We start from the raw sequence: 19367 nt of genomic DNA on the forward strand, positions 1-19367 counted from the left end.
CCTGTCTCTTCTCAATGGATTTCATCATGAATCAGTCCTGAATCTGTGAGTGTTACAACCTGGCAGGGGTGCCTGCTCCTCCAATCACTGCACATTCCATCAGGGCTCAGGCCTCTTCAACAGTGATCCCGGTGCAGGTTCTCACCCGGGAAATCAGAGCAGCGACGTGGTCCTCCATACACACTTTCACCGCACTATGCGATCACTCAGCGGGCCAGAGACAATGCGGCCTTTGGAAGAGCAGGGCTCCAATCAGTGGACAACTCCGACTTCACCCCCTGAACTTGGGCTTGTGAGTCAACTGATTGGAATGGACATGAACAAGCAGTTGAAGAAGGAAAAAAGGTTATTCATCTTCTCATAACTGTTGTTCTTCGAGATGTGTTGTTCATGTCCATTCCAATACCCACCCTCCTACCCCTCTGTCGGAGTAGCTGGCAAGAAGGAACTGAGGGGGTGGCAGGTTGGCAGGACTCTATATTGAGCAGCATGAAAGCACATCGCCAGGGGGCACTCAGGCCAACCCGACAGATGCTGCTAGGGGAAAAATCTTCTGGCTAATGTGCACGTGCGCACACCTGATTGGAATGGACATGACCAACACATCTCAAAGAACAACAGTTACGAGAAGGTGAGCAACCATTTTTTATGGAAAGTAAATGAGTCTGGATGAGATAATACTTAGACTAAGACTTCAGCCTAATTTTTCCTGGCGTGAGAGTTGTTTTGCCATTTTTGCCCTCTCACATAGATTTGCTGGTTTGTTTAAATACCACTTCTGCCGATAAGACAAAAGTGATATGTTGCATTGGAAGATTTTAGGTAAAAGGAAAAGTTAATTAGTATGATAAATACACAACCTTGTAATACTAAAATCCCTTCATACTGGAAAAAATTAGGGCAAGATGGCATGAAAACAAAATGACATGGAAATTGTATATACAGTAAAAGTTGTGTAAATTGAAGAGCGTGCATGCATATTTTATGACAGTGCTTAATGCTGATTGGAGAAAAGAGAATGAATATGTTATATGTAAGTACATGAAGGAGGGGCCAAAACTGGAGAAACAGTGGACCAGAAACTGAGGGAATGCAACAGAAGGACCAGACATCAGAGGCTGCAATGATCTTCATGAAGTATAGGAGAACTTCCTGATTCTCAGGAATTTAGTAACTTGGGCCCCTACTGTGTGTAGTGACAAATTATCACTGGATTAGAACCTGATTAAACCACATGCAGTAATGAGTCATTCCTGTGTTAGGCTTCAGCCAATCCTCAAGCCAGGAGCTGGTCTGGTGATTCCCAGGTCAGGTATACAACACCCATAAGTGATTCAGCAGTTGAGTCTGCCAAAGTCACTTTATGGCTTAGAATTCTCCTCTGCCTGATAGTGGTCACTGACTCCACAGGACTTAGCCTGCCCTAGCCTTGGTCCCAGCTCTATGCTTGCCTTGTTCCAAGCCTGCTCTTGACTCCTGATTCTGGCTGTGATCTCTGGCCCGAGTGCCACTGCACCAGGCACAAAGCCCGATTGCTACTGCTCTCCCAGTGAGCCTGGCCATCCACATCTTGGGTTCGGACAGCTAACTATTCCATCTTATCCAGAGCTGTAACTGGGCATTTTAGTGCCAGGGGCGAGCAAGCATATTTTTGCTCCCCAGAGTTGATGGGGGGGGGGGGGATCACAGGGGTCACGTGCACCTTCAGATTTCTGCCTCCATTTAGCACAGAGATTTTCAAACTGTGGGCGGGTCCCCCACAATTTGAAAACCGTTGCCTCCTGCCAGGAGTCGGTGGATTGGAAGGTGGTGGGATTGGGAGCTGCCCGGCATGCTTGGGCTCCTGGTTCTCTGCACTATGGGAGCTAGGGTGCAAGCTAGCTGCCTGGCAGCCCTCCCTTCCCTGATCCCCTGCCCAGGAGCACCAGGGCAGCAGCGAGCAAACATCTCAGGGAGCATCTCATGGCAGCTTACAGTTTTGTGAGGCCCTAGGCCAGACCAAGTGGGGGCCCCTCCCCTCCCTTCCACCTGCAGTACCTGCTGGGGGGGGTCAGCACACAGGGGCTTGCCCTGCTCCACCCACCTGCTTGGTGCTCCTGTCAGGGGGAGCAGGGTTGGGGCACGGGGGTGGGCAGAGTGGGGCAAGTCCGTACGCCCCGACCCCGCTCCCAGGCAGGAGTACTGGGCAGGTGGAGCAGGTCGGCGCATGGGGGTGTCCATTTTTCCAGGGCACCCCAACCTGGCAGGAGTCAACAGTTTTCAAATTGTAGGGGGCATGCCCCACAGTTTGTAAACTCCTGTGCTAAATAGAAGGCAGAAATGGGGGGACACATGTGACCCTGTATGTCCCCCAATGCCACTCCATTTTTCCGCCCCAATGGCTTTTTGCCCGGGTGACTGCCCCATTTGCCCTACCCTAGTTACGGCCCTGATTTTATCTCTTTACCATCAGGCATAAATGTATGTTCTGACATTATACATGACAATAATTCTGTCTGAAAGTTTATAAATAAAGGTGCAAATTGATTAAGCCTAACTTGGGTGGACTTGTGTTTCAGTTTCCTACCTTATACTCCCAACAATTTCAACAGTTAAAACGAATTTGTTAAATAAACCCAGCTTGCAGAATTCAGAGTCGAGAAGCCAGGTCAACAATCAAACATTTTGCCTAGGGAAAAGTGCTTTCATACTCAAACAGGCAGCACTGTGAAAAAAGAGAGGAACTGGCCCAAATCCCTTTGCTTACATAGGGAAGAAGGATATAGATTTCTGTCTGATTACCACAATGACAAGAACCAGATTGATCAAGCAAAAACATGTTTGTTTGTAGAAGTTTATCAAAATCTCTGATTTTGAATTTTGTATGTGTTTTAGCTTTAAATACCATCCCATTCTTTTTCCTCTCTACCCTGTTGGGTTACGTGATAACTTCTTCTAGGGGTAGGACTGGGAAAGGAGGAAGTGGACTCAAACTGCTTTAGAAGAAATGGATTGACTTTTGCTCCTTGTGTGTGGAAAACCTTTCTTGATATGCAGAATAAAGGTGAGTATTAAATTGTATCCAGGAACCAAATATCTACATTGCTTAAATTATTTTGGTCAATTTTATTGTCCTAATTAGTTACTGACAATCAGGCAAACATGTAAAAGATGTGCTTGCTTGGATGTTTAATAGTTTGAAGTGGTCTGAAGAGAGGTCATCATCAGTTTTTTAAAAATGCTACTTTGTTCTACAAATTTTTTACCTATCTCTATTGTAAACTAACCCAAGATTACTGTGACTGAAAGGATTAGAGTGGACCCAAATGTTATATTCTCTATGTATTCCAGTTCTGTGCATTTGAAAGCACTTTGTAAATAGTCAGTTTCACTATAGTCATTTTACTGTGATGTCTGTATGAGTCTTTCACCTAGCAACAAAGAAGAAAAAGCATGTATAAAAAATGTGTTTTGAAAAATTATGAATAAAGGTAGAGGGATTAAGGAATGAGTATAACATCTTTATTTTTTATTTATTGACTAAATTTCACATTGATGATGTTCATTGATCTGCTAATTTTCATCATTCACTTTAACATGCACAATAAAGATGAAAATGCGGAAAGCAGGAGCAAACTGTCTTGTGGGAAGGTGTCTGGTGGAGCTCTGTAAGACTCCCATTATTTCAGGGTTGGCTTTCTTTGCAGTTTCTGTGCTTGATTAGTGCAGCTGAGAGTTAATCATTTAGAGAAATGTTTAGTCATCATAAATTAACCCCTGCAGTGACACGTGGTGAATCAGTCTCTCCGGTGTTCTGTGTGTCTCAATTGTGTATTGTTTTGTCATCCTAGGCCCTAATGCTGCAAGCACTTAAGTATCTGCATAATGTTAGTCCTGTGGGTAGTTCTATTAAAATAACATTAATTGGTAACATTTGTATTTTAAATCAATGGGACAACTCCATGTGAGTAGAGTCCTGTATGCTTAAGAGTTTGCAGGATTAGGACCTAAGACTGCAGGCTACTTGGGGCAGTGATCCATTCTCCTCCATATTCTGTACGGTGCTGGGTACACGGTTGGCGCTCAGTAGATAATACAGAAGATGAGCCCCTCTGTGATTTCCCATCTCCTGTTGCCCTTCCCATTACACCAATGGAGAATCTTTTCTGACCTAAAGCTGCCAGGCAGGCTGACTCTATACCAGCTTGTGCACGCTTCACATCTTGACAGATACCCCCAAAGCAAAGGAATCAAGAAACAGCACATATGAGGAGAGAAAGTCACCTAGCACCCACAGGACTGCAACAGTTAGTGGGAGAAATCATGAGATTCCTAGAGCAAGTCAGGCACAGAGGAATCTCCTGCTAAGGAGAATGAATCAGGAGGTTTTTAAACCTGTAATCATTTTCTGTCTCAATCAACTAGCTGCTGTTTTACTGTGTCTTTACTTTGGCAGCTGAAGGGCTGAATCACAAATCTGAGGTTAGATAAAACTTTATACATATGAAATAAATTATTCTTGCTCCCTCTACTGAGGTGTTTAAAATTATGTTTAGCTCTTTGTGTCAATTATTTTACAGGCCAATGTACCTTGGCAGTTCGAGCACTGATCCCCTGATTCTGCCATCAGCTCCATGCTGGTGGATTTCTTCGCTCACATGGAGTCCTTTGAAGTCAATGGGGCTCCATGCAGGGCATGAGGGGCACATCCACACAGAACACGCTACAGGATTGGGACCTCTGATTTCATGCAAAGTGACCCTAACTTTGTGGGTCATTAGATGACTGTTTTGAAACTAATGTTTTGTCCTGGTTTGAATATAATGCATTAACTTTAAACCTTTCTATTCCTGTAATACCTGCCATGATCCCCCATCTCACATTATTTATGCTGGAGGCTGGTCTAGATTGTCCAAGTTGTGCACAGTGGTGTCTTTGGGGCAGTCTAGGTTTATGAATGGATATCAACAATTCACGTCTTAAGGCTGAACATGGGTTGCCTAGTGACAAGCAAATACACCTGCTTTAGTGCTTTCCTTTTTGTATTGGTTCAGAGAAAATGTTGGCAGTTTATTTTGACCAGCCAGGAGGCCCAGAGAATCTGTATGTGAAAGAGGTACCGAAACCACATCCAGGAAGAGGAGAAGTCCTTATAAAAGTGTCTGCCGGTGCTCTGAACAGGATGGACTTATTGCAAGTATGTCTCTGGTAAGCTGACTTATAGACCTGTGGGACACACTGCATTGCTTAGACTCAGTTTTTGAGTAACAGAAGAGTCTGGCTTGAATTTTGACAGATCTGAAAAGGTAAGAGGGGTTGGACCTGGTTAGCAAGAAAAAGTTCAGAGTGCTTCAAAAAGAGGTGGTTGGTGATTCAGTAGGTGGCACTTCTTCATCACCTGAGTCCTCACTGAACCTATGACCCATTATGATATCGGGCATTGTGCTCCTGGAGGTGTCTCCTTTCAGGTGAGATGAAAACAGCTCTAGTCACTCGTGGCCACTTAAAAATTCCCATAACATTCTCATGAACATAAGGGTGTTAACTCTAGTACCTTGGCTAAATTCCAATTTAAGTAGTCACATTCTACCTACCTCTTAAAATGTACATTAGCAGCCAACGTCTTGGCTGACACACTGGGGACTGAACCAGGGACCTCCAGAGCTAAAAGCATGAGAGTCTGTAGCTTGTGCTAAAGCTCAGCAACCAGGGAGAACTCATATCTTCAGCAGATCAGCACCGAGGGGGACCTGTAACACACTCACCAGTTGCTTACAGACATATAAAGTTTCAAGAACAAAACATGCTCAGCCTAAAAAAGGAAGGGTAATTATTGCTAAAAATACCACCAAGGATGGGAGATCCTAAAAAGACTTGGATTGAAATGTATTTGCATGATGTGACCAGAACTAAAACCTAGGGGGGTTCTGAAGTAAAACTGAATAAAGAGAGATTAGGTTAAGTGGCAGATCAAATTGCAGTTCATTGCACTGATTATTCTTTCTGATTTTGCAGAGGAGCGGAAAGTATCCTTCCCCAAAAGGAGCAAATGACATTCTAGGCTTAGAAGCAGCTGGACTTGTGGCTGGGTTTGGACCTGGTTGCAAGGGTCAGTGGAAAACTGGAGATACAGTGATGGCTCTGCTGTCTGGGGGTGGCCAGGCAGAATACGTCACTGTGCCAGAAGGTCATCTGATGTCGATCCCTAATGGTATACCTTTTGTTCAGGCTGCAGCCATTCCTGAAGACTGGCTAACAGCCTTTCAGTTGCTGCATTTTGTAGGTGAGTGATGTATCTGCAAATGCCGTTCGCCATTTTCTTCTGTTCATTGCCCAGATCTGAATGTCACTTGCCTTTGAAGAGCGTTTTCTATGTCACTCCATGCATCTAGCCCTTTGACCTTTCTTTTCCACATGATTTAGATGTACAAGACCTAAATTCCTAAAGGTTGGTCACATCTATTCAATAATAACTTGCTTTGCTGACTGCATATTAAAAAGGGAAGAATTCAAAAAGGGGCTTGGCTTTACAGTAGAACCTGAGAGTTACGAACTGACCAGTCAACCACATGTTGGCACCAGAAGTACGCAATTAGGCAGCAGCAGGAGAAAAAAAGAAAAAAAAAAAAAGCAAATACAATGCAGTGCTGTATTAAACGTAAACTACTAAAAAATGTAGGGAAAGTTTAAATATTTTGACAAGATACGGAAACTGTTTCTGTGCTTGTTTCATTTAAATTAAGATGGTTAAAAGCAGCATTTTTCTTCTGCATAGTAACGTTTCAAAGCAGTATTAAGTCAATGTTCAGTTGTAATCTTTTGAAAGAACAACCAAAACATTTTGTTCAGAGTTACAAACCTTTCAGAGTTATGAACAATCTCCATTCCCGAGGTGTTCGTAACTCTGAGGTTCTACCAGGGCCAGCGCTACCATTTAGGCAGCCTAGGCAATCGCCTAGGGCGCCAGGATTATTCGGGGGGTGGCATTTTGCCGGGGGGCGTGTCATAAATAGATAGGTAAGGTAAGGGTTAATTTTCTTTTACTGTAAAGGGGTTACATAGGGAACCAAACACCTGACCAGAGGACTAATCAGGAAACAGGATTTTCAAAAGGAAGGGTGGGAACCTCTGCAGGTTTTTGGCTTTTTTTCTGGGTCTTTTTGTTTTCCTCGGCTGTGAGAAAGCAAGCTTTTCTTCTAACTCCCTCTTCTTTCAAATCTTCTCCTAAACATCTGTGAGTACAAAAAGGAAACAAAGTAATTCGGCTGTGATGAGCTTTGTGTTGTATTTACAGGTGTGTTGATTTGCTGGACTGGTTTAAACGGGGCTATCTTTTAAATCAGACTGTTTATTCATATTTTCTTATAAGCAAGAGCCTGTATTGAGTTTCTTAATGCAAGATTATTGTTTTGTATTTTCTTTCTTTTTATATAAAGTTTCTTTTTCAAAACCTGGCTGAGGTTGTTGGGGTTTCTCTGGTGAGGCTTACAGAAGGAGGAGGGTTGGAAAATCTCTTTATATTAGCTTTACTAGATTTGAAATGCAGATCGCCTCAGGGGAGGGTGAATTTCCCTCTTAATAAAGTTTGGTCCTCAAGGAGTTAGTACTGCATCGCCAGGCTCATCCAGGGAAAAGGGAGGGGGAACAGGGGAGCAGAACGAGGAGACAAGGGGGAAGACGACTTGATTTCCCCGTTGGATAGGGAGACCCAAGAGGATTTGGTCCTTGGGTCCCCTCCAGGGAAGGGTTGGGGCTAGAACCACGAGAGCGGAAAGGGAGTCAGGCCTCTGTAAATTCCTTGCTGTGGCAGCGAGATAGATCCAAGCTGTAGTTAGTATGGGGGATTTCAGGTAAGCAACCCAATTTGGAGCGCTTAGTCCAGGTTGGAGAAAGGAAGCTTTTACCACCAGGCGGCAGGCGGCTTCCGGTTTGACCTGCCGCAGGCATGCTGCGTAGAGGTCCGCTGTCCGCGGCTCTGTGGAGCCTGCCCAGGCATGCCCTGAAAGAAACAGTCGCTGCTCCGCAGCTCTTGTGGACTAAACCGCAGCATGCATGCGGCAGCTCCACTGAAGCCACGACCCAACGGACCCTTCGCAGAAGATCGCTGGCAGCTCCACCAGAGCTGCGGGAGTCAAGGCACTGGGGGCGGCGCAAAATGCCATTACGCGCCTAAGGGCGCAAGCAACCGTTAGCGCCGTCTAACTGGATCTACTGTATCTTGGCATCTGTATTTCCCGACTGGGAACTACGGCTCTTCCAATTAAACTTCCCTAAATGCGTAGGTTTCCCCAAAGCAAGGCCTACCTCTAGAGTCTGACTTTGCGACGTTTACTAAACGTCAACATGTTGGGAGGTTCCTACTGCGACATCCGATGCCTTGCCCTGATACTGTCTGATCATTGGTTTTGGAATTATTGCATTATGCTGGATTCAACACTTCATCGCTGTGCGCGTTGGTTCCCGGCAGGCTTTTATCTTGTAGGTCTTATATACTGTCTCACTTGAAGTTTAGATTGGACTCAGCATTTTTGTTGAGAATCAGCCACTTGGAACATGTTATTTAGACAGTTTTCCTTAATATTAATCATCTCGTGGCTCTAACTCTTGTTTCTGACTGTTTCCAGACAGTGTAGTGGTCAGATGTTCTCATTTATCTTTGACAGAAATTCAGCTTAGCATCGTATTGCTGCAAAGCTCAGCAGGAGAGACTAGAGAGTCTTATGCTATAGCTTATGAACTATCCATCTTTGTCGAGCATTAACCTAGATGGTGGTCTCCTCGAGGTTTCTTTTCTTTGTGTAGAGGACAGTGTCACTTGGCCGTTGTCAATTGGTATCAATCTCCCACTCTGAACCTTAGCATCCACAAGATGGGGTACCGATTTCTCAGCTTGAATTCTCGGTTCGTACAGCTCTACACTTCACTCAGCTTGAACCTGTTCCGCGCCTGCCACGCCCTGTGCCACTTTCACCGTTATCATGGAATCGTATGTGTCCGAGGCGAGCTGGTCCCCCATGACACCTACTGCCCTGGGAGAGTCCTAAGACCCTGATTATTCCTCTGGATCTTTAAACTATAGAAGTAAACTCCTTTCCCCCTATCGATTTGGTGGCGCGGTGGGCCTCTCCCTCGGCGAGCTTCCACCTCCCTCGCGTTCTCTCTTGGAAGATCACTTGCTGATTTGGTCAATAGCTCCTTTGATCACTAAAATCAAGATGCGTAACAATTTTTTGATCTTCTGTCCCCTCCTTCTTTTCCCTCGCCAGATCTCCTCCCTGAGAGAGAAAGTGATCCGGCACGACATCAGATAGTGCTCCTTCAGATCAGATTAGCACCTTCCTCCCCCTTCTCTCCTTTCTCTACGCAATTCACCCTGTTGAAATCCGAGAGCAGTGCTTCCTCAAGTCTCACATTTGCCAGAATATTCAAAAACAATCAGTCTAAAAAAGAAAAACTTTAATTAAAAGAGAGAAAACGTAAAAATTCATCTTTAGTAAATTAAAATGGAATAGGGTATAGGGTCTTTCGCTCATAGACACTGGAATACCATCCACCGCCCAAGTAACAGAGTACATAAGTTAAAATACCTTTCAGCAAAATACAAATGTTGAACTCCTTTTTCAGCCAAATGCAGCATTCTGCAATAAAGAAACAAACATAAGCTAACTCGCTCTAACAATATCTGATGTACTACCTACTTATTCTGAACTTCTAAGAGCCTGTATCAGGGAGATTGGAGGGAAACTGTAGTCCACTCTAGTCCCTCGAGCCCCCCAGAATGAACAACAAACCAAACCTCAAACTAAACAGCACACAGCAACAGAGGACATGACAAACTTCCTCCGCTCAAGATTTGAAAGTATCCTGTCCCCTGATTGGTTCTCTGGTCAGGTGACAGCCAGGCTTACTGAACTTGTTAACCCTTTATAGTCAAAGAGATATAAAGTACTTCTGTGCTATTAACTTTTCTTATCTGTTTATGACAGCAGTGTAGGGAAGCTTGTATTGCTGCTATCCAGGCTTCTATGGCCAGATAGGATTTTGGTCTCCAGGGTTGTTGAGCCCATGCCTTTCAATAGCACTAAATGACCACCCCAAAATTGTACTCAAATCTGTTAACATTATATATGTTCTGAGGCTTATAAGCAATTACAAGATAATATAATTATAGGAGGGATGAGAGCACCATCGATTATGAAGGTTGCCTGACATTTCCCATTGTAAGACCCTCTTTTCAGCTGGTTATAACTTAGCCAAACTTTAACCATTCTAGAAAATTTTAGCCAAAACAACTCAGGCATTTCCAAGAACAAGGAAAATTGTTTTGTTATGTTAAAAAAATACTAGCAACCTTATTTTGAGACATTCTAGTGCCCTTGTGCACTGGAGCAGGAACTTGGAATTTGGCCTTTGTGTCTGGGATGTGCCTTTTGCCTTCGCTGTGAAAATCTGCCCAAATCTGCCCAAGTTATAAGCCTTTTTAAAATCAGAAGCTCAGCAGAGACTTGATGAAGTTTAGCATCTAAAGTCTCTGGAGTTTCCATCTGCAGTGAGCTTGCTTCAGCCCAGAGCTATGAAGGACTTTGCCTGCAATTGCAGCTCTGAGCTATTGTGGGCTGTGCTAGGTCTGGGCCAAGCATCTGGGTGCAGACAAAGAGCCTGGAGTGGGGAGACTGGGATTGGAGACTGGCAGTGCGAGGACAGGTAAACTAGGAATTGGGGGAAAGTCAAGGATTGGCTGGGCAAGGAGCCTGGAAATGGGAGCCAGGGGCAGGAGCTCAGTGTGTCATGGGGAAGGAAGTGGGTGGAGGGGAGACAGAGGTGACAAGGAACTAGGATGCAGTGGGAGAACTGTGGCAGGCTGGGCACAGAGACTTGGATAAGGAACTGAGTGGGGGCACTGGGATTGGATGAGAGGCCACAAGGTGAGTTGGAATGGGAACTGGGGTGGAGAATGTGGGGGATAACTGAACAGAGACAGATTGGATGAGTAGCCAGGAGGGGGAGCTGGGACTGGATGGCAAGGAGACAGAGGATAAAGTGCCAGGGCTGCGTGGAGGGGAAAGTGGGAATAGTTAGGCAGGAGAACTGGGAGGAAGACTAGGACTGTGAGTGCTGGTGGAGATTGGGATTGGAACAGAGAATCCAGAGGGGCACACAAGGACTAGCTGGACAAGGAAACTGGGACTGGGATAAGAAACCTGAGGAATGGAGACTAGGACTGGCTAGGTGAGAATAGAATGAGGAAGCGAGTAAGGACGAGACAGGATTGTGACAGAGACAGTTTGGAGGTCAAGGGGTCAAGCTTGAAGAAAACAGGCAGAAGAGTCTGTGCCCAGTAGAGAACACTCCCCTCCAGAGCCTAGAATGGAACTAAAGATTCTTGAGTCTCACCATTTCTCTTCTATCAGAAAATATCAGTGAAACCCTCTGGCAAAGTGTGTAGTGCTGGTCCACACAGGGGATTACAACTACTACTGCTATTATTTATTACATTAGCTCAAATATCAGAGATCTGTATTCAGGAGCGCTAGAACAATCTGTATAGCAGGGGTGCCGAGAGCCGTTGAACCAAACCGTAAACCCTGTATATAATGGAAACCACTTCAAGCCAGAGGATGTGGAAGCACCCCAGCAACCCTAGTTTCAGCACCTATGTCTGCATGGTGTATCTAATGGTTCCAACCCCGCTGATAAACCATATGTGTCATCATGATTCCACATAATAGAATTTCTGTTTGCTTTCTTTAAAACATAGGAAATTACAAACAAAAAAAGAAGTTAAATGAACGTTATTAAGATTGCAAATCAAGGACTCAAAAATTAAGACTGCCAGAATTAAGGTTGCCTGTGCAATCTCAGTTTTCTCACTTTGCATGTATACATTATGATACAGTCCCTATGAAATGATCACATACTATTTTTTTCACAGTGCCTCATTCAGTGGACAAGATATATGGTGCTCACTTACAGAGCAGCTATTCAATATTTTACTGCATGCACTTACACCAGGTCTGGATTTTTTCCCTAATTAAAGCTGTTCAACAGCTACTTATTTTAGCTGCAGAATCCACAGATTAGGGATAACTAGTTCAGCTTGTTATTGAGCACTTTTTACCGCAACCATGTCTAATCTGAAGACAGTCCCAAATGGGTTGTTCATTTCCCTATGTTTTGTTTCAGGTAACGTACAAAGTGGACAGACGGTGCTGATCCATGCAGGAGCTAGTGGAGTTGGCACAACAGCCATTCAACTGACTAGACTGGCAAAAGCTATTCCCATTGTAACAGCTGGAACACAAGAGAAACTCAAGCTGGCAGCAAAACTTGGAGCAGCTGCTGGGTTCAACTATAAGGAGGAGGATTTTACAGAAAGGGTCCTGGAGTTCACAAATGGTGAGAATCAGCTGTTTTGGGCTCGTGGGGCTCAGCCTGCAGGGCTAATCATTGCAGTGTAGACACTCGGGTTTGGGCTGGAGTCATGGGTCTGAAACCTCACAAGGGAGTAGGTCTTAGATCCCAGGCCTGAGCCCAAATGTCTGTGCTGCAATTTTTAGCCCTGCAGCCAAAGCCCCATGAGCCCAAGTCAATTGTCCCAGACTCTGAAACTCAGTGCTGTGGGTTATTAATGTTGCAGCATAGAAGTACCCTTAGATTTTCAATGGGATCATCCCATCAGGGAGGTTGATTTTCACATAGGCCTCCCCATCTCAAATCTGTTATGGCCTGTTGTTGGCTGGGAGGGGAATCTGTAGTCCTAGATGAGGCCTAAAACACAGGTGTTGAGCACTAGCAGTGCTAAAAATCCCATGACTACTTTGAATAATGATGTCCTGGCCAAATTCCAAGTTGGATAATTATGTTCCACCTACCAATCATTCCCACTCTAGTTTTATTCAGATGTGGCAACCTTCACTTCCTGTCTTAAGCTGCTATTTAGTGTTATGCACTTTATATAGTTATTGCATTTCACCTTGGAAGTGGCTGGTTTCAGTAAGATTTCAATATGCTCAGCACCTGCAGGACAGACCCAATGTCAGCATAGAACTTGTTTAACTGGGCCCTGTTTTCAGCAGTTCTCCCTTTGTTTTGGTTTGTTGTTGTTGTGGGCACAAATATTATGCCTGCATTGCTTATGCATCCACAAGTAATTGTGAGCACAAGTCCCAGCATTTGGATTGCTAAATGTTTGACTGTGGGCACAAAAAATGTACACAATTTTTTTTTACTTGCCCACTGTGCCTAGAAAAAGGTTATTGTGCTTTCTATGGATATTTAGGGCTTAGTTTATGGGTTTGCATATGTGAATTGTGATACAGCATGGCCAGAGGGCAGCAGGAGAGGGTTAGAAGGGAGCCTTATTCCCTGTAAGGGGAAGAAAGTTTGCTATTGATTAACTAGAGCACCTGAAACCAATTAGAGCACCTGCAGTCAGTCACATGATAAAACCCCCTGCTTCAATCAGACAGTGTGGGGAGTTGGAGCAGAGAGAAAGTGTGGAGGAGTGTTGTGGTGGGCTAAGAAGTCCAAGACCCTAGGTAAGGGCACCTGGCTGTGCAGAGGGAGGGCAGGAAACCCCCCTCCTCCCCAAGCTGAAGGGAGGAGAGGAAGTAGCCCAGGGGAAGGAACTGCCAGTTCAAGTGGTTCACCACTATCCTGGGGCCCCTGGGCTGGGACCTGGTGTAGAGGGCGGGCAATTAAAATCCAATTCAGGGTAAGAAATGGTGCCCTGACCCCCACCACCCCCAAGAAGAGAAAGCGTGAGACCCATCATAATAGTGCTGGCAATTTGCCATAGAGATATATGTATTATATTTAGCCTGGTCTTGCAGTTATACTACACAGTAGTACACACTGGACTTCAGGGGGACTAATCTAATAAATAAGAATTGCAGAATGTGCCTCTCTGTATACAGACCTACTTTCTCAGTCTGTTTTTTTGTTTGTTTGTTTTGTTTCAAATTATCCTCATTTTATTTCTCCAATACATTATTGAAATCCTTTCCTGTTCCACTTGAGGCTCTGGAGTGGATGTTATTTTAGACTGCATTGGTGGTTCTACTGGGAGAAGAACCTCAATTGTCTGAGTCTGATGGCCAGTGATTGTGTATGGACTGTTGGGTGGAGGTGAAGTATCATGGAGATCTGCCTGCAAGCTGCATTCCAAAAGAGGGAGCCTGCCTTACTAGTCTGTTAAGACACGAGAAAAGGAGCAGTGATGACTAGCAACATCTTTATTAAGTTTAATACAGGAATCTGTAATTCTAATTACTATTGTTTCCTTTTAATACCAGTGATAAAAATTTGATTCATAGAACTGGAAGGGGCCTCAAAGAGGCCATCTAGTCCAGCTCCCTGCACTCATGACAGGACTAAGTATTATCTAGACCATCCCTGACAGGTGTTTGTTCTAACCTGCTCTTAAAAATCTCAATGATGGAGATTCCACACCCTCTGCAAGCAAATTTATCCAGTGCTTAACACCCTGACATTTAGGAAGCTTCCTAAGTCCAACCTAAATCTTCCTTGCTGCAATTAAGCCCATTGCTTCTTGTCCTATCCTCAGTCAGTTAAGAACAAATTTCTCCCTCCTCATTGTAACAACCTTATGTACTCTGAAAACTGTTATCATGTCCCTCTCAGTCTTCTCTTTCCAGATTGAAAAAATGAATTTGTTTAATCTTCACTCATAGGTCATGTTTAATCATTTTTGTTGCTCTTCTCTGGACTTTCTCCAATTTTGCCCAATCTTTCCTGAAATGTGGTGCCCAGAACTGGACCACAATACTCCACTTGAGGGCCTAATCCGTACAGAGTAGAGCGGAAGAATTACTACTTGTGTCTTGCTTACAACACTCCTGCTAATGCATCCCAGAATGATGTTGCGTTTTTTTTTTTTTTTTTTTTTTTTTTTTTTTTTTTTTGCAACAGTGTTACATTGTTGACTCATATTTAGCTTGTGGTCCACTACGACCTCCATATCCTTTTCTGCAGTACTCCTTCCTAGGCAGTCATTTCCCATTTTGAATGTGTGCAACTGATTGCTCCTTCCTAAGTAGAGTATTTTGTATTTATCCCTATTGAATTTCATTCTGTTTACGTCAGACCAGTGCTCCAGTTTGTCCAGATCTTTTTTGAATTGTAGTCCCATCCTCCAAAGCACTTGCACCTCCTTCCAGCTTGGTGGTATTACTATTGTATTAATGTGTTACCATACAAATAACACTCACGTTTTTATTATATATCCTGGAAAGCAATCCAGAATCCAACTATATTGTCCTTGTACTACTTGTGCCACATCCATCTCTATTGTAACACAGCTGAAACCAGTGGAATAACACCAGGGATGATTTGTGTTAACTGGGTTTTGGATTAGCCTCGTGTATGTATGTAGCGGAGTGGTCACCCCGCTCCTGCCCTGAAGGGCTTTAAACAGCCCTGGGAAAGGGCTGCGGTGGGGGAGAAGCGAGGCTGATTCGTGGAAGCAGCCTAGGGTGACCAGATTGCAAGAGTGAAATATCAGGACACTTTGGTCGAGTGGGGGCAGGGGGAGACAGACACAGGTGCACAGCCCTGACCAGAGCCAGAGGCACACTGGTCCACCTGGCCCTGTGCTACTAGCGTGCTCCGTCCTGGTTGGGGTGGGCCCATGCTGTGCCACACAGCTCCCCTGCCCAGCGCCCCCTGGATCCACTATACCCACAGCCCCCCTACAACCCTTCCACCACAAATGCACAGTTCTGTGCACACACACCCCACCCTGCACCCCCTGGCCCACAGCCCCACCACAGCTGCTCAGCACCCCACACAGAACCTCCCACTCACTAGTTTCCCAATACGCACATATTTCCCCTCCCTCCCTTCCTTCCTCTTTCCTAGTGCCCTTCCCCGCAGCCTTACCACCACAACTACACAGACCCGCACTGCCCAGTGCCGTGACACACACAGATCTCCCCTACTGTCTAGCACCCCAAAACACACAAACCTCCCCCACTGCCCAGCGCCCTCCACACACCTCCCAGACACTCACTCCACCACACCCTTCCCCCTTCCCTGGCTGCACTCACCAGCCCTGCTGGGAGGTTTCTGGCTTCTAGATTGAGAGCAGCTCTCTGCCTGCTCCAGGCACCTGCAAGCAGCACGTGGCACTCCTGCCGGCAGCTGCAGTCCAGACGGTCCCTGATATCAGGACAAAGGGCATCCTGACCGATGTAAGCTCGGGATGCAGGACAAGTCCCCTAAAATCGGGACTGTCCCGATAATATTGGGACATCTGATCACCCTAAAGCAGCCACAGGTGAGGCCATGCCACAATCAGCCCAGAGCTAGCCCTATAAGAGGGCTAAAAGCCAGAGACTCACACAGATTCTCTCTCTAGTCTCTGAGGGAGAAGGACCTGGCTGCCTGGGAAGTTGAGAAGGGTATCTAGGGGAGAAGAGTGCTGGGGAAGGGCAGAGGGAGCTGGGGAGCTTCAGCTTAGCAAAGCCCCAGGCTGCAGGCCAAGCTAAGGGCCCACAAAAGGGTACTAAGGCTGCAGAGGGGTAGCCCAGATATAGGCAGAGGCAGCTGGTCCAACCCCATTTGCCAGTGATGGGTGGTTTACAAACGGCAGTCTGTCCCAGGAAGCAGGGGCTAGATTATGACTGGCAGTAGCCACTGAGGCAAGGTGGGGATAGAGAAGGTTGGGCGTTCCCCTGGGAGGGGAGACCTAGAAACAGTGGGTTGCTGCTAAATTTGTAGCCATGAAAATCGTATCACAGACCATGAAATCTGGTCTCCGGCCACCCAGTTCTGAAGAAGCGGTTGCTGGCTGGGTACCCAGTTCTGAAGGCAGTGCTATGGCCAGCAATAAGCACAGAAATAAGGGTGGCAATGCCATGCCACCTTTACTTCTCAGCTGCTGCTGGTGGTGGCGCTGCCTTCAGAGCTGGGCATCCGGCCAGCAACCACCATTCTGCCATCTCCCAGCTTCAGCCAGCAGCAGTGGAAAAGTAAGGGGGGCAATACCATGACCCCCTAATAGGTTTGCAACTGCTTCTTTTGGATTGGGGCCCTCAGTTTGAGAAACACTGTGGAGAAATCTCACATTTTTTTGCAAAATTTGCTATTTTTCACAGGTTGGTCATGGCATAAATGTGTGACTTCTCCATGAGTTAAGTAGACTCCTAGTTATAAAAATGGTTATCCCCTCCTACTCCCACCATTTTGTTTCAGGCCCTGCATGCAACTTAGCCAGCCAAAGTCTATCTTCTCCCAATTAATGTATCACTAGCAATTAGGCATCACTGTGCAACCCAGACTGACGTGCTATAGCTCTGACAGAGGTGCAGATCTTAGGTCACATCCCTCAGGCTAGCTTAGGTTGCTTTCCACCTTGCGTGCTAGTTTAGATTACTTCCCACCTTGCATGCTAACTTTTGTGGATCACAGTCTAAAAAAGACACCCCTCTCTTCCCACTCATTGTATAGGGAGTGTACGCACGTAACTCACACAACTCACACTTTGTGGGTTGGAGTGCTGTTTGTTTATCTAAACACCTAAAAGTTACACACTGTGATACTCAGCTTTCAATGCCTAAGTCCCTTCATAGATCCCACCATCAGTACTTTCTCTATACTGCCCTTCATACTTGGGGGAAGCTCCCTGTAAACATCTGTAAAACCAACTCATCATCTTCCTTCATGTCCCTCTTCAAAACTCTCCTTTGCTATGATGTATACAAAAAAGCCATGACTAAGGCTCCTATGCACTATGGTAATACAAATAACTAATAATACCAAGAAGATACTACAGTGATGGCAGCAATATGAAACCCTAAGACATATTCTACCCAGGACCAATACAGTATTGTTCCTATACTATATTCTCAAGTCCTTTGTCCAATCTTATTTTAAATGCCTCTGTGATGGAGCTTCTGTCACTTACCTTGGGAAAATGTCACCTCATTACTATAATTTAAATTCCTTGGGGGAACCTAAACAATTCCTCTCCTTTAGGGTTTACATCCTTTAACTATTGTAGACTCCCAATACACTACATTTCATAACATTATTGTATCTTTTAGAAACATGCTCATTTTTATAGGTAATACTTAAAGATATGTGCATGAATTAGGAAAGTAGGAATAATTCTTAAAATATAACCTCTCATTTTTTCTCTTCAGTATAAAGAAAAGCTGGTGAAAGCCTTCACAGAGAGAGTGTTGCCATATTTCTCCCAAGACGGATCTCCTCCTGTCCAACCAATCATTGACAGTGTTTATCCTTTGCACAGGATTGTAGAGGCTCACAGGACCATGGAAGAAAACAACAACCTTGGCAAAATTATAATTGAAATGCCTCCTTCATCTTAAAGAAGGGTGTGATGCTGCAGGTGTTCCACAGAGACTAAATTACTATTGATGTGTATGGGAGTTTGGCATCTGGAGCACCTGCAATTTCAGGCCACAAATTTGAAATGAATGACAGTGAGGAAGGATTGTGAGAGCGAGGAGTAAAACTAAGTCTTTGTACAAGACTGTTTTTGAGAAAGTAATTCCCTTATAAGAGAATAATAACAAATCCAAATCTATCATTGGTAAGGTGTCCTAGGGGAGCAATTTAATGTAGTCTATTCCACTCCTACAGTTCCTTCATTGGGCAAGATTGTCATTGGCCATTTTCCTTTCTATTTCGCTGCTTGTTGTTTCCCATTTTTTTTGAAAACAACTGTTCAGCATAGGTGCTAGTAATCTGTCTGAAACAAATCCCCACTTCACTTTAGTATAACTCTGAGGTCCTATTGTAATTGTGCAAAGTGTGGGTCATTAATGGTGGCTTAAAATCTCAATGGCTCCCATTGTCTAGGACAACTGGTTGTAAATGGTTTATTTACCTGCAAACTTTCCTGTGTAAGTGTGGGCCAACCCAGGAAGAACTGAGACTAAGGGTATGGCTACACCTGAAATTTGCGAGTGTGGTCACAGCGCCAGCGCTGGGAGAGAGCTCTGCCAGCGCTGCACGTACTCACATCCTCTACGGGTGTAGCTTGCAGCGCTATGGCTCCCAGCGCTGCGGCACTGTTTACACTGAGGCTTTACAGCGCTGTATCTTGCAGCTCCCAGGGGGGTGTTTTTTTCACACCCCTGAGCGCGAAACTTGCAGCACTGTAAAGCGCTGGTGTAGCTATGGCCTTAGGGTTTTACATGATACTGGAATCCATCTTAATCCTTGTACTTTTTCCATTGATGAAGCAAGGGTGGAGACTTAAGATGAGTTCCTGTCTGCATCCTGTAGAACTTGCCATACCGGTATTGCCCTGGCCTCTTCTTTTGTCATTCAGTGTTGAACGCATTCTACAACAATATGCATTTCCTCACCTTCTGGGGGCAAAGCCGGACTTTTAGGCA

General features: G+C 45.1%; 2 protein-coding genes across 2 annotated transcripts in view; one reads left to right on the forward strand and one right to left on the reverse strand.

Annotated features, from left to right (window-relative positions):
* The window catches only part of UBXN2A (UBX domain protein 2A), a 368202-nt gene that overhangs the window by 77543 nt on the left and 271292 nt on the right, over positions 1-19367 (reverse strand). The window lies entirely within an intron of this gene.
* On the forward strand, positions 3031-18332 carry TP53I3 (tumor protein p53 inducible protein 3). Its single transcript, XM_032784877.1, is given in 8 exon segments — positions 3031-3043; positions 5034-5176; positions 5995-6262; positions 12163-12375; positions 13999-14034; positions 14037-14070; positions 14072-14204; positions 18144-18332. Coding segments are annotated over 8 exon segments (1029 nt in total).

The sequence above is a fragment of the Chelonoidis abingdonii genome, chromosome 3 (genome assembly GCF_003597395.2).
Source record: "Chelonoidis abingdonii isolate Lonesome George chromosome 3, CheloAbing_2.0, whole genome shotgun sequence".
NCBI lineage: Eukaryota > Metazoa > Chordata > Testudines > Testudinidae > Chelonoidis > Chelonoidis abingdonii.